General features: G+C 45.7%; 1 protein-coding gene across 1 annotated transcript in view; it reads right to left on the reverse strand.

Moving 5' to 3' along the window:
- SMC4 (structural maintenance of chromosomes 4) overlaps positions 1-15,928 on the reverse strand; it is a gene marked incomplete in the record, with an annotated part of 1,657,727 nt that overhangs the window by 1,443,075 nt on the left and 198,724 nt on the right. Inside the window, 1 exon segment of the mRNA XM_044070462.1 lies at positions 263-439. Within this exon segment, the coding sequence (XP_043926397.1) occupies positions 263-439 (177 nt within the window).

A 15,928-nucleotide genomic window follows, 5' to 3' on the forward strand; every position in this document is an offset into this window, starting at 1 on the left:
CGTAGTAGGTAGATCACTTAAAGGTATCTATGAGGATTTACCTTTTGAGACTAAACGTCCACAAGATTGGTTTTCAAAATGTTTTTCCTTAAAATTCTACAGCAGCAAATTATGGTCTGTACTTTAAAACAGGCTCACAAACCATGATGTGCTGCTAAAGAAGCTCAAGGTAAGCAATATTTTAACATTCATTTTCACTATTACATTTACACGCAATTTTAAACTTTAACAAAGAAAAATATTTCACAAGTTACATTAGTACCTGCAAAATTAAGAATCTGTTGTGATCCAGATCTATACCATGACTTCTAAGAAGAGCTCCAACATCTTTAAATGTTGCCTTCTTTCCACTGATGTGATATGTCGAAGAGTTGTCTTTGTAAGCTGTTCTGGCTACATAAAAACTGCTTCCTGGGATTACCTCATAATCATCGCCCTCCTAAAAAACAAAAATTGCAACTAGTAATTAAAAACTACAATCCTTTTACAACAGTTAAGCGATTCAGACACTAGGCTTCAGGTCTCAATGATCTTCAGAAAATATTAAGTAACAGAACTGAAATAGGATGCAAAAATCTGGACATTCTGCAATAAGCATTTCCTCAACCTTCCAGATTATCTATATAGAGAAAATAAGTGACTGAAGATCCAGTCTTCTGTTTTTGATACATTTTTTCCTCTTTGAAGATCTTACAAAAGGGAGCAACCACACCAGCTCTCACCAGTATAGAAGTACTATTGTAGCTCATGAGCACACCCCTTCACTTCAAAACACTAATACACACTGTCCAATTCCATGCCAGATGCAGGCCATCTCAGATGTACAATCCATGTCAGGAATTACACTTCGGAACTGGATGAAGTGAACAGCACCAAAGGGATTGCCATCAGGGTGAGCAAAGACGGGACAGAACTAAACCCCACACTTTTGACAGCTCCACTTGAGTAGAGGGATAAATGCCTGATGAGGCTCAGGTGCTGGAAGGAGCTGGCAAGTAGGACAGATGTGCTCATCCTGGTGGGGGTGGAACTGGTCATATGAGGAAGTGACAATGCATGGCATTTTGGGATAGGTTTTACAGCAACCCATGTTACTGCAGTAGCCTTAACTGAGCAAGTGCACTGGCATAAGTCTTTAAAAATGTAATCGCCTTCTCAACTGCACACACACTTGCAGGGCCCTGGGAGGATTAAAAAAAAATTCAAAAAAGCATGCACTTACTGGGACCCTAGTTTCTTGCCTTTTGTCTTGCTACTCCTCCACCAGATGAAACATTACACCAGTTAGAAAAGCCCATGCCAGTGGTTTTAAAAATCAAAAGGGATTGGTTCATGCAATGGGCCACACAAGCAGCAAAAACACCAACTTTCTTCTGGGTGTTTCTTTAACAAGTGATTTGCACCTCAGAGAGGTACGAATAAATTTGATACGTAGAAGCAGCAGTACAAGATACCAATGATGGGCAGCCAGTCTATTACAGCTACTTCCTGAAATACTTAGACCAAAGTCAGAAGCACTCTTGACTTTAAACGCCTTTGCCATTAGTTTATTGTGCACTCCAAAGTTACTCTCTCTCTCAGGATCCACAGTAAAGCCAGTAAGACAGAAAAGTTGCTTCAAGGAAATTTAAGTACAAAGACGAGCAGTTGTCAGTTTGGTTCAGACAGCAAAATCACCAGACTCAAGTCACACAAAGGCCAAACAGGGTGGTACAGCAGGCAGAGTTGTTGCATTTGGTCCTAGCAGGCTGAGATAGTGTTTGGCCCTAGCCAGGATGCAAACAGGACAGCAACAAGCCCTCCCAAATCAATGCACCAAGTGGAATGACAGACTACTCTGAAGATATCACAGTACATTTGCAAAGTCTCTCCAGTCTTGTTCAATAGGCGGTTGACTTGCTCAGGAAGTCTACTGCTCCAAGAAAACATTGGTAAAGCATTAAACCACTTCTAGATTTAAACAAAAAAAAAAAAAACATGCAAACAGTATGATACTTTGCACACTCAGGGGCTGTAGAGAATTCAAATGGCAGTGCTCAGAGTACTTCCAAGATGGTGCACACTGAATAGCTTAATTTCAGATCTCCCAGTGTGAAAACCCCAGAAAAGACAGTCAATGAACCAGTCTTTCGGGGTAAATTTCAGTAACTGCCTAGCAAGTAGACTGCCTAGATGCCAGCAAAACATACAAAATTGAAAATCAATCACAAAAGGAGAGGAGAAAACACCAACTGAATTCTGTAGCTGTTCAGCAAAAAGCAGTGCAAGCCAGGACTTCCAGTAATCTACAAGAAAAAAAAAAAAAAAGTCAAATGTACTTATAGTTGCCATAAAAAAGTAAATCAGTTAAGGTGATACAACTGAAAAGAAAATCAGAATTAGGACAAAGCACATTGGGGGGGGGGGGGGGGGGAGTTCTATACTCACTGTAACGTTCCATCTGAGTAGGTAAACTTAGTCAGCAACCTGTGGGATAAGGATCCGAGCTGGCAGCATACTAAGCAAAAAGATCCAAGCTCCTCCCCCTTACCCATACTACACTGCAACCTCCTTTCAATACTCAGATCACGTTTGCCACCTGCAGATAACAAAACCAGCTAACAACCTGAGACACCTGACTCAAGGACAAAATAAAGCCAAGTCCGAACCTCGAGCTCAGCTAAATAACCATGAAGGTCAGGTGGAAGGAGGGAGGGACGGTTGCCGACAAATGAAGTTTACCTACTCAGATGGAACGTTACGGCGAGTGCATAACTTCTTTACCTGAAGTAGTTAACTTCATTTGATCAGCAACCTGTGGGACAGAGTCCCCAGCTACCTGAATCTTGGGAGGCCCTTAAGGAAGGACATTCCGGAGCACTGCAGAGCCAAAGGCAGGCCCTTCCTCTAGACACCAAATCCAGTTTATAATGAGAGATAAAGGTGTGAGAGAACACCCAGATAGCCACGGAACAAATTTCATCCAGGGAAACTAGACCAGAATGCAGCAGATGTTGCCATAGAATGCGTAGAATGAGCATGAACTCCCATTGGTTCTGGTATGCCAGACTCTCTGTATGCTTGTAAGATACAACTCGAAACCCACCTGGTGAGAGTCCCCTTTGAAACTGGTTTCCCTAAAAAAGGCTTAGCAAAAAGACAAAAAGTTGATCAGATTTACGAAAGACAGCTGTCCTGTGCAAATGAAAATGTAAATGAACATCCAGCAAATTAAGTTTATATTCTCCTTTGTTCTGGAAATTAGGGGGAAAAGACAGGCAAATTAATGGACTGATTAATGTTGGTCTCGGAAGCAACTTTAGGGAGAAAGGAGGGACTAGTCCTAAGAGATACCTTATCCTTGTGAAACAAGGTATGGAGGTTTGATATGGAGAACCTGAAGCTCTGACACTCTCCTGGCTGAAGTAATTGCTACCAAAAAATCTGTCTTCCATGACAAGAACTTCATATCAACTGAAGCTGCAGGTTCAAAAGGAGGCACAACACCTGAAGAACTAAGGTCAGATCCCACGGAGGGGGTGAATTTCTAACAAGGGGTCTCAAAAGAAAAGTGCCTTTTAGAAAGGTCTTACAAATTCTGGCAGCAGCGAGAGAACCAAAGTTGTCCCAAATATGAAAATGGGAAATGACAGCCAGCTGGACCTTCACAGTAGATGAGCTGGCCCCTTGCTGAAAAATACGAGACAAGAATTCCAGTACCACTGAAATAGGAGCGGTGAAAGGATCCAAGTTCTTTTGTGAAGCCCAAATTGAAAAACATTTCCATTTGCTACTGTAAATCTTGCTGATAGAGGGTTTGTGCGTCACCACCAGGATAGACTGGGCTCGGGAAGAGATACCAGGAGTCCTGGCAACTAGGGGAACTGCATCAGCCAAGCTGAGAGCTTGAGACTGCCCAGGTTCGGAGGAGCCATTCCAGAGGGATGAGAAATCAGATCCAGAATGGGATCAAAGATCCAGAGTGGAGCTATGAGACGAGATCACAGGCAGGGGAACCAGTCTTGAGGCCAGAATGGGGCTAGGATAATCTTGCTCCCCAACTGGCGAGCTTTCGGCAGAAATTTCATCGGAAGTGGCAGATACACAAAGACCGGGCTGCCAAGCATGGACTAGAACGTCTCTGGGGGCTTCTCCCAAGAGAGGAATTGGAGCGAAAAACTCGCTGCATTTTGCATTGGAAGGCGACGCGCAGAGATCACAGCAAGGCTGACCCCACTTGAAGATCTGTTCCGCTACACGACTCAGACCACTCTTAAGGAGAAGAGGATAGTTCTGCTCAATTTGACCACCAGTATGTTGCACAGACCCGGAATGTGCGGTGTTAACAGGAAGCGGTTGGCAGAGATCACCCAAACTCTCATGGCTTCCTTGCAAAGGGGGGGGGAAGACCTGGTCTCCCCCCCCCCAGTTTGTTGATATACCAGACCACCGACATTGTCAGACTGGATAGCTATATAGAGGTATGAAGGGCCTGCAACGCTAAAAAGTACCCCCCTCATCTCCAGGACATTTATATGCAGTACAGTCTCAGTCTGAGTCCACATGCCTTGGACAGTCCTGCCTGCACAATACCCCCCACCCTAGGCGGGAAGCATCTGTGGTCACTGTGGCCTGGGGTGGTGACAAAAGGTAATCCTTCCCTAAGGGCTCAGGATTGAAGCCACATGAGGGAGTTCCTGCAAACCCTGTTGAGGGGAATCGGGAAGTCTAGAGGGTGGTGTAGAAAAGACCATTGGACTTTAAACATCCACTGTAGAATCCTCATGTGGAGACGAGCATAAGGAATCAGATTGATCGCCGACGCCATGGACCCCAAAGCTCAGGACTAATTCTGCTGGGGGAGCAGGGGACTGAAAGAGGGCTAGCACATGGAGTCATGCTGTGAAGTCTGACGTTAGGAAGGCCCTGGCCTGGATGGTATCTATCCTGGCCCCTATGAAGTTTAACACTTGAACAGGCTGGAGGAAAGACTTCTTGACATTTATTGTTATCCCCAACCGGGGTGACATCCAGGAGGAAGAAATCCCTGGCTAGAAAAAGTAGATGCCTGGTGGGGGCGGTGAGGAGCCAGTCGTCTAGGTACTGGAAGACCTGTATGCCCTGGAGCCTCAGGTGGGCCGCTACAACTGCCATGACCTTGGTGAACAGCCTGGGGGCTGTGGTGAGACTGAAGGGTAGAACCCTGAACTGGTAATGACCGGCTCCTAGCCGAAAGAGGAGAAACCTCCTGAACAATCTGTCCATGAGAATATGGTAGTATACACATCCTTGAGGTCTATGGAGTACATCCAGTCCTCCTCCTGCAAGAGGGGCAGGATGGATTGTATCGTGACCATCTGGAATTTCTCCTTGGCAGCGAAAAGTTTAATTGTTAACAGGCAGAGAATTGCTCAAGTCCCATGTCTTTTTTGGCACCAGAAAGAACCTGGAGTAGATGCCTGATCCGGACTGGTCTGGGGGCACATGTTGGATGTCTCTAACAGCTTTATTTCCAAAGCCGCAACCTCCCTTTGCGTGGGTGGGACATCTGGGAGGCGCCTTAAGTAAGGGGGCTTGTTTATAAAGGGGATTGAATAGCCTATGGATATTATCTGAAGAACCCAGCAATCTGTCATGATGGACTCCCATTGAGCCAGGTGCCTCAAAAAATGCCCCGACTGCCTCCAGAGAGGAGCAGTCTGGCAAACACACAGGGCTGCTGCGCGGGTCAGTTGGAAAAAGGTTCCCGTGACCCGAAGTTCTTCGGTCCCCCTCTGCCTCTGGAATGGTGTCCACCTTGCCCCCCCCCCCTCTGCCTCTGGGGGAGAAGGAGTCCAGAGCGTTCCGGGCCTGCTGAGATTTCCAGAACCACATCTTCTGCCCTCGCTGGTTCCTAGATAAGAACCTTTGAGGGGTAGAGAAGCGTATTCAGATGGCTGTCAGCATTTTCCAGTCTCTCGCTCTGGACCAGTGTCTCGCGGACGGTCTTCCCAAAGATGGAAAACCCATCAAAGGGTGCATTTGCAAAGGACGCCTTTAAGGGTTCTGAGAAATTGCAGAGTCTAAGCCAGGTATGACACCTTAAGGCGATACTGGACCCGCTAGTTCTAGCGGCTCCCTCCGTGGCATGGGAAAGTAGCCACATAGAAGTATTGGACACTGACTTGAGAGGGGCCATACGAGTACAGAGTCAGTTTATCCTCTGCCGACATGACTCTGGGGGACTCTGCGTACTCTATGACCAGGTCCTGCTGTAGTCTGATTACATGGGCCAAGTAATTCAGTGTCCTTAGAGAAGGTAGCTGAATCAAAAGTCTGCTTTCCAATGCAGTCCATTGCCAGAAACTCCTCGTCAGGGGGATGGACCAAAGAAAATTCCTGGGAGTGTTCCTTTTGTCGTGTCTGCCACCCACCACCATGGCATCAACTGGGGAAGCCTTGCTCCATGAAGCTCTGTCTGCAGGGGAACTAAGAACCTTATTGGGGTCTTCTAGGTATCTGCTCTACAGTGTCCGGCTCCTTCCACACCCTGGTGATAATCAGGTCGGCTGGGGGGGGGGGGTACGCCCAACAGGTAGATGGGCCGGTGTCGATCGCCTCCAGGAATACAGACTCATCCGAGGGTTTTTGGGTGGACCCCCCCCCTTTGGCAGAGTATTTCCATATCTCCAAAGGAAACTGTTGGTGATTTGGGGGAACCCTCCCCTTCCTCCAAATCTGTATTCTCTGTGAGGGACTCGAGGGGGGGGGGGGGTCCAACTGCTTTTGCACAGGCGTTTGTCAGGGACTTCCCCAGGGGGACTGAGGGGGGCTCACCAACAGATTCATGTTCCTCCAGGGGAACTGGCTGGGGCGTCAGACGCAGGCTATCCCTGGGAGGACTGGATCAAGGACAAACTGAGCTGCAAGGGAGTGGGGGCGGACTCAGGAAAGAGTGAGGGGTCTTGATCCTCCAGAGAAAACACTCTCCACCAAGAACGCCAAAGGGGAACCAGCCTCTAAGACAGCTGGCCGTGGCCCTTGGATCAGACGAGGGGATCGGTGCTAAAGTGGTCGGACCTGAGAGGATGGTGTGCTCTGGCCACAAAGGAGCCGAAGACACTCACCCCCTGGATCTGATGCCCAGCTCTCAACTCAGAGCTTGGATCCGATAAGCTCAAGGGCATGGCCGGCATCAAGGTAGTAACAATCAGCACCAACCCCTGGCTCTAGGGCTCCTCAGATCCGAAGACTCCTAAATCTGGTGGTGGATCAGAGAAAGAGCTATCGGGGCAAACAGTGGAGCTGAACTCCCCCCCCCTCCCTGGGGGGGGGGGGGCAGCAACACTCCCATCTGCAGCTGAGTTTGCAAGAATAGACTCATCTAGTCCATGCCTGCCTCCGAAATCCTGCAAGTAGACATGGAGGAAGCCACCGAAGCCGGCCGGGAGGGCCAACGCAATGACAGAGGCTGGTCGAGTCTACTCCTCTGGCTCCTGGGAGAAATGTGGCGAACGGAGCCATGGGGAGGAAGGCTTGAACACACTCAATGGGGAAAAGACCACCTTAGTGGGAGGGGCCGAGAGGTCCAATTCGGCCTGCCGCTTGTGGCTTCTCTTCTCTATCCTTCTTGGCCTCTCGTTCTCCCCGAGCAAGGTGGGAGGGCGAGTCCCAGACAGGGGAAAGAGGGCTGATTGGCTGGGCAGCAGCAGCTGTCACTACAGAGAGGAAAGGAGAAGCTGATTCTGTGGGTAGAACACCCGCCAGAATCAGCTTCTTCCTCCTATCTCTTAAGGCTTGAGGGTTGAAGGCCGCACAAATCTGGCAGCCTGAAGAAAGGTGCATAACCCTCAAGCAAATCATGCACAGTGACACCATCCACTGGTGACCACACAAAGAGGACTTGGAAAAAGTCACTTTATGACATTCAGCCATACTAGAGACACAGAGCCACACACGCGCACCTGAAAGAGGGAAAAATAGGGGCCTAAGGGATGAATAACTACCAAAGGTGAAGGGGAAGATGAAGGCTAGGGAGAAAGAACACCCGAAGAAAGGTACTAAAATACACGCACACAAAAAAAAAGTAGACTAAAAGAAATTTGAAGTAAAAAATTACTACACTTGCCTGGAGCTCTAAGAACCCTGCGCTTGGCAAAGCCGTGGCAAATGAGATCTGGGGGTTTGAAGGAGGTTGCAGTGCAGTATGGGTAAGGGGGTAGAGCTTGGAGCTCAGATCTTTTTGCTTGGTATGCTGCCAGCTCGGATCTGCATCCCACAGGTTGCTGATCAAATTAAGTTACCTGAGATTTTCTGCTGTACCAGAGAAGCTGGTAGGAACAGACTACATTAATTTTAAAGCACAAATTAATTGAACTGATTTTGCAGCAGAAATTATGAATTGAAAGGTCACATGTGTATGCTCCAAACTTGGCCATAAGAAGGCATCCTAGACCTTCAACAGTAAAGATGCAATCCTACAAACAGAAATACTTTACTGACAAAACCATGGCAGAAGGACAAAATGCTAAAAATGGGAGACAATGTTACTGGAAAATTACTCCCTGTACACCAGGCAGAAGAACTTACTCCAGTAAATAAAGGAAAGTCAAGAAGGCACGAGTTTCAAGCTGCTATATCCAGCTGTACTCGGAATATTCTTTACTGTCAAAAATGGTGCAGAGCATGCTGAGGAGGAAATGCTGAAGTTTGAAAAACAAAAAAAGTGAGCTATTAAACAGAAGACACTGCTTCTTGTTCTAGTAATAAAGCCCAGAGAAAACATGCCAGTGAAACATTTTCCAATGTTTCAAAGGCAAATGCTTGACAGAAAAAAAAGCATAAAAGAACCAAGAGTACATTGAAAATGAAGCAGAGACTGGATTTCGGACATGGAGATAAACAGCAAGAAAAAACAACTCTGAACTGAAACATGGGACTACAAAACATCAATTATATTTATGAAACAAGACAACCAGACTACTTTGACTACTTCTAGGGGACTCCCAGGTATGCTATACTTCATGTCACTAATATGGGTATGCTATACTTCATGTCACTAATATTTGGAAGAACATTTTAGGAGAAGGGAAGAAAAAAATACTGAAGTAAAAAAAATTTGCTCTGAAGTATTTATTTTTATTTTTTTATTTATTTATTTATTTTAAATAAATGGACATAACCTGCAAGCTATAACAAAGCGTTCTCAAGTTATTTTCAAGTGTAATAGGGACACTAAAGAAAACAGGTGCCCATGCCCCCCCCCCACATTTCTTTCTCCTTGCTCACTTTTAAGAAATGAAGGCACTGCAATGTAGAACGAGAGGAAAGTCTGGACAGAAGAGCACGATAGAGGAAAATTAAGTTACGTTCTTACCATAACTAGATGTGTGCTGCAAATTTTCATTCAACTTATGGGTTCGTATCCTTTAGGATGCAGCTCTCAAGCTCATCCCTTTATCCATAATGCTCTGCTGTACCACTGCCATTTTGCTGCCCAATCCCCATAGTATGAACAGACAGGAGATGAAGAAAAAGACAGGGCTCAAAAACCTGGAGCTGTATGTTCCATTACTGTCCAACAGGTAAATTCAGAAGTTCTGGATGGGGGATGCATGGCAGGGAAGTGAATGACAAACGAAAATGGACAACACAGATACCTAGTTACTGGAAGAACTTTTAAAATCCAATGTCCTTTTCATGCTTCAACATATGGGACAGTCTCCAGCTACGCTGCTCTTGGGTGGCCCTCGGGAAAGGATATTCCAGAGCACTGCTGAAGCAAAGGATGCTCTATTTCTAGAAAGAATATCCAGTTTTATATGGGTGAGTGAGCCTTGGAAGGCTTTGGTAAAAAGTTATGCCTTTTTATGAATCAGATGCAGAGATTTCCATTTGGCTGGAATGAGTGATAAAAAGTTATGTACCCATTGCAGCGTTCCATCTCTGTACTCAATCTTCATTCTTTACTCGTGAATGGGTTTGGAATCAATCTGATCTGACTCTGCCAATGCTACAGCTCACAGCCACCAGATCGAGCTTCTCCCTTACAACACACCCTGCCAACTACCTCAGATCTTGTTTTTGCTATACAGCAGGGGGGGGGGGGCAAACGACAGACAGATATGGGAATCCATATTCAGTCATATGAATGAGCAGGTACATGGACATGTTCATCCCCAAGTCAAGGATGGGGGTAGGTGGGAAGATGTGAGGAAAGAAAAACATAGATGAACATTATGGTGAGAACATGACTTATCTGATGCGGATGTTCTTCATTCTATCATCACGAATGGTAGTGTCCCTAGTTACTTGAATCCAGATTGGACTCAAGGATATTTCTAAGCACCACAGAACCAAATGTTCTACCTCTAGAGACCAGATCTAATTTGTTAAAAGTGATAAAAGGTATGAGGAGTAGCCCAAGTTGCTGCTGCACAAGTGCTATCCATAGACATCCTAGATTGAAAGACTGTGGAAACCACAAATCTAGTGGAGTGTGCTAAATCTAGTGGAGTGTGCTTTCAATGGATGTGCAAGAGAAATGCCCGATTATAGGCAAAGGAAAGGCAATTTCTTAATCACTTTGGTAGAGTAATGTTTCCCAATTTGGGTCCAGAAAAGTGTCTGCTTTCCTAATTTTCTTTCTGCTCTATGCAGTCTATGAACATCCAGTAAATGTAAGATGGCTTCTCAATTGTCTTTTTTTTTTTTTTTTTTGGGGGGGGGGGGGGTTGTTAATAATGATCTTGCGAACCAACCTGTCCTATATCTTTCTGAAAAAACAAGCAAGGAGAATTAGAAGATGGTGCTTGGATCTCGGAGTTTCTTCTTGCAGAAGCGATGGCAACCAAGAAAATAGGTCTTCCATGAGAGAAAGAAGGTCACATGTAGCTGCTGAAGGGAGGATGTGTGAGACAACAGCATTAAATCCATGCCCCATGGAGGTGTAGGGTCTTTAAAAGGAGGCTTTAGGAGTGTCCCTTTTAAGAAGGCCTTGCTCAGTTTGTGACAAGCTATGGATGCACTATTCAATCCTGTATGACAATTTGAAATTGCTACTAACTGTACCCCCAGGGGTTGAGGTACTAGCAGTTTTGTAAAAGGTGAGCAAGGAAATCTAAGACGTGATAGAGACTTAAAAAGGTCAATTTTATGATGCTGAGCCCAAATGACAAACTCCATTTACGGTCTTTCTTCCTGAGGGTTTATTGGAAGACAGACAGAACTACACAGTGGAGGGTTTATAGGAAGACAGTGGACAGGTGACTAGAACAAACTGGCTACCAGGAGAACTGGATAAACCAAGCAGCCAGCTTGAGGTTTGGTATATCTGATTGCAACATGCCCGTCTAGTAAGACAGGAGGTCTGCAGTCAGATCTAGATTCCATGGTGGTTGAATCAGCTGAGACCACAGGAAGGGATATCAAATTTGTCAGGCGAATAGGGGGCAATTAGGAGCCCAGTGCTCTTCAACCTGGCAGCTTTCTTCAAAAATTTTGGAATCTATGGGGGTGGTGGGAATGCACAAAGGCGACCGGAAGACCACCATGAAGTAGAGCATCCCCCTTGATAGTCGCAGCAGGGAAATCAGGGCGAAGTAGTTGCTACAATTCATGTTTAGGGAAGTGAAAAACCTCACAGCATGTTTGGCCCCAGATGGAACATCTCATCCGCCACCTTCTTAATGAGGGACCACTTGTATGGAAGTAGTATACACCTGCTCAGTTTGTCCGCAGTCACTTTGGATCTTCCCAGAATTTCAGTCGCCAAAAGAAAGCAGTCTGAAGAGAGATAACCCACTGCCAAACTGGTGCCTCTCAACACAATGGGTAGGACCTAGATCCCACCCAGTTTATGCACCAGAAAATGACATTAGTTTGTACTGCAATTGTCCCAGAGGGAAGAATATCTTTAAGTGCTCGCAAACGCCAGAAGCACTACTCTCATCTTTAGAATATTTCTATGCAAATTGGCCTCTTCAGACAAAAGTACACTGGATTGTTTTCCCCAGGTAATGCCCCCAAGCCCATGCTATTTGGGAAGCATCCATAGTAATTATGGCCATCGGCTGCTGGGGAATGAATTGATGGCCCTGGAGCAGTTGATCGGACTGAAATCACCAAGAGAGATCTCTTCTGCTAGTGTTGGTAATTTTTATCTGCTACGACATTGAGTTATGAAGCTTGGCCACTGGGTAGAAAACATCCATTGCAGAATATAAGTGGAAAATCTGGCCAACTGAACTAACGTTCAGTTCTGCTGCCACAAGGCTTAGAGCTCGGAGGACTGCGTGGGCTGAGATTGATGCATTATCTACAACTTTCTTCACCTGCAACCTTACAGTTAAAAACCTGTAAAGTGGAAGGGAAGCAATGGCCATCTTTGGGTTGAGCAGCGCTCCAATAACTTTTCAAAGTCTGCGATAAAGTTGTGATTTGCTGCAGTTTCTGATTATTCCTAGGACAGCACAGGTGTGGAGAACCAGACATCTTGCCTGTATGAGTTGATGCCTGGTCAGAGCAGCAATGAGCCAGTTGTCCAGGTAGGGAAAAGTACAGTTTTGTACCTACCATAAATGTAGATGTTCGAAGATCCACATTGCTGCAGTCATAACCTGTGGGTAGTCCGCTGCCCTCGGTCGGCCGGAATACCAAAGTGTTAGGCTGGCGTCGGTCATGGTCGCTTAGATCTGACGTCAGTACGCCATAGTACTAAAGCGCATGACCGACGTCATATCCTCAGTCTTTCTTGCCCCAGATGTCAGAAGGCCCAAAAAGAAAGGCCAAAGCCAAAAATATACAATACAATATTTACAACCCACACCACACACCCACCCCAAACTACAGTGGGGAAGGAGGGAGGGAAAATTGGACTGCAGCAATGTGGATCTTCGAACATCTACATTTATGGTAGGTACAAAACTGTACTATGTTCTTCATCTCACATTGCTGCAGTCATAACCTGTGGGTAGAATCCCAAAGCAAAAGTAAAGGGAGGTTGGTAAATCATAAAGCATTGGGGGCTGCTAGCATGCCCTGCAAAACTGCAGTGGCAAACCCTGCCCTAGATTTTGAATAAAGAGGGAGATGGTAATGCTTAGAAAAAGTGTGCACTGAACTCCAAGTAGCTGCCTCCAAAATATCTTTAGTAGCTACTACCCTCAGAAAGGCAGTAGAAGTGGCAGTAGCCCTAGTGGAATGAGGTCTGATTCCAGCCGGAATCTCCTTACCATGATGAGAATAACAAAAAGCAATACAATGGCCAATCCACTTAGAAATAGTTTGTTTAGAAACAGGTTTCCCTTGAGAACCCAAAGCAAAAGAAACAAACAACTGTTGAGACTGTCTGAACCCTTTAGTTCTGCTCAAATAATAACGCAACTGCCTGTGGATATCCAAAGAATGCAAAATCTTTTCCCCTTTATTTTGGGGATCAGCATAAAAAGTAGGCAAATGAATAGACTGGTTCAAGGCCACATTTGAGACCACTTTAGGCATGAAAGTAGGGTTAGTACGCAAAGAGACCCTATCCTTATGAAAAATTAGGAAGGGTTCAACTGCCATTAGAGAGCCTGTAATTCAGATACCCTTCTAGCACATGTAATGGCCAACAAAAAAGCTGTCTTCCAAGACAAAAACTTCAACTCAACTGTAGCTGCAGGCTCAAAAGGAGATAAAGTGAGTTTCTCCAACACAAAGTTGAGATCCCATGAAGGAGTAGGAGCTCTTCATGGGGGTCTTATGTTATTCGCCCCTCTAAGAAACTGCTTAAACAAAGGATGAGAGAACGGTGGGTCACAGTCATAGTGAGCAGAAATGGCTGCAGCATGAACTTTCACAGAGGAGAAAGACAAACCTTTGTCTAGTAATTCTGCAAGATACTGAAGTGAAATTAGGTAGTGAAACATCAAAGTCCTTTGCTTTACACCAAAGAAAAAATATCCTCCATTTATCCACATAAACCTTCCTTGTACTAGGCAGTCTGGTCTCCAAAATAACATTCAAAACCTGTTGAGGAAGCTGCGACCCTCCAGGGTCTAGAACAGAATATGCCAGGCTGTCAGATGCAGGGACTGTATCCTGACATTGAGGAAATGATTGCCTGCCTGGGACAAAAGGTGTGGACTTGCTGGCAAAGGCCAAGGAGGCTCCCTTACTAAACTCCTCAGCAGAGGGTACCAGTGCTGACATGGCCAATCTGGAGCTATAAGAATCATGGAGGGCTTGTCCTGTCTGACCTTCAGGAGCACCCTGGGAAGGAGAGGCAGAGGAGGAAAGGCATAGACGTGAAGGTTGTTCCAACTGAATGATAGAGCATCCACTTTCCAAGCTTTTGGATGAAACATCTTTGTGCAAAACTTTGGCAACTGGAAATTTAGTGGAGAAGCGAACAGATCTATGTCTGGAGTCCCCCAGAACACTGTCAACTGTTGAAATACATGCGGATCCAGTTTCCACTCGTGGGGATCCACCATCTGTCTGCTCAAAACATCCGCTAAGGAGTTCTGTGCTCCTGGCAGAAACCTTGCTTGAAGAGTGAGGTGCAAACTGAGAGCAGTCTCCCACAAAATCATAGCTCGTCTGCAAAGTGGGTACGAATGGGTTCCCCCTTGCTTGTTGATGTACCACATGACAGTTGTGTTGTCTGTTTGAATCAACACTTGTCCTGGGTGTAGTAGATCCTTGAAGGCCATCAATGCAAATTGGACTGCTAACATCTCCTTCATGTTGATATGCAAATGTTGAAGTCTGGCAGGCCACGCGTCTTGAACCCATTTTCCATTGAGGTGTGCTCCCCAAGCCTTGTCCGAGGCATCTGTCGTTAAGATCTGACTCTCCTCTGGTCGGGTCACAGAGAGTCCCTTGTTTAGGTGACATTCCTGAGCCCACCACAAAAATTCCTTTTGAATGCAAGGTATTATCTGAATGACAGTGTCCAAATCGTGGCAGTGTTGCGTCCATACACTCGAGATACCATTGTAACTTCCACGTATGCAGTTTGGCATTGGGAAGCACCAGAATACAAGATGCCATGAACCCCAAGTCTTGAAGGACTGTCCTTGCAGTCAGCCTGGACAGGTGAGACAAGTTTTGGAAGTAAAGGGAAAGATTTCTTTGCTTGTCCGGGGTCAAAAACGCCATCTGAGAGGCTGTATTCAGTCTCACACCCAGAAAGCACATGTCCTGAGAGGGTACTAGACTGGACTTTTAGTTCACAGAATACCCTAGGCACCTTAACATTGCCATAACATACTGAAGATGGTGAAGTAGCTTGTCTGTCTTGAGCAAGAATCAGGCAATCGTCCAAGTAAGGATAAATCTGTATTCCTCTTAACCTGAAGAAGGCTATCACTGGAGCCAGAACCTTTGTGAATACCCTGGGCGCAGTAGATAAGCCAAAGGGCAATGCGGAGAACTGATAATGTAAAGTCCCAGCCTGAAAACGCAGGAATCTCCTGCAGCTTGGTCTGATAGGAATATGAAGATAAGCCTCCTTGAGATCCAGAGTTACCATCCAGTGATCTTTGCCTAGCATAGGTAAAAGTTGTTGCAAGGTCAACATTTTGAATTTTGGAATGTCCAGGTATGTGTTGAGAATAGACAAATCCAGAATCGGTCTCCAAGTATCCCCCTTTTTTGGTACAAGAAACAGGTGAGAATAAAATCCTAGGTCCACCTCTGATGGAGGCACCTGCTGGATAGCTCCCATTTGAAGAAGTAAAGAAATCTGTTTGTGAGCCTCTGCCTTTTGCTGAGGAGGGACGTCTAGCATGCCTTTGAAAGGAGGCAATGTGTGGAAATAAAACCTGTAGCCTCGGTTTATAATGTCCAACACCCATTTGTCCTGGGTGACTAAAAGCCAATTTTGCCTGAAAAGTGCTAACTTTCCCCCTAGAGGAGCTGCCAGGTAAGAAGGATCGGGCAGCTGAAGATGTAGGTCATTGGGTCTGCTTACGAAAGGACTGGC

The sequence above is a fragment of the Protopterus annectens genome, chromosome 4.part1 (genome assembly GCF_019279795.1).
Source record: "Protopterus annectens isolate FY-2018-M chromosome 4.part1, PAN1.0, whole genome shotgun sequence".
In the NCBI taxonomy this organism is placed as follows: Eukaryota; Metazoa; Chordata; order Ceratodontiformes; family Protopteridae; genus Protopterus; species Protopterus annectens.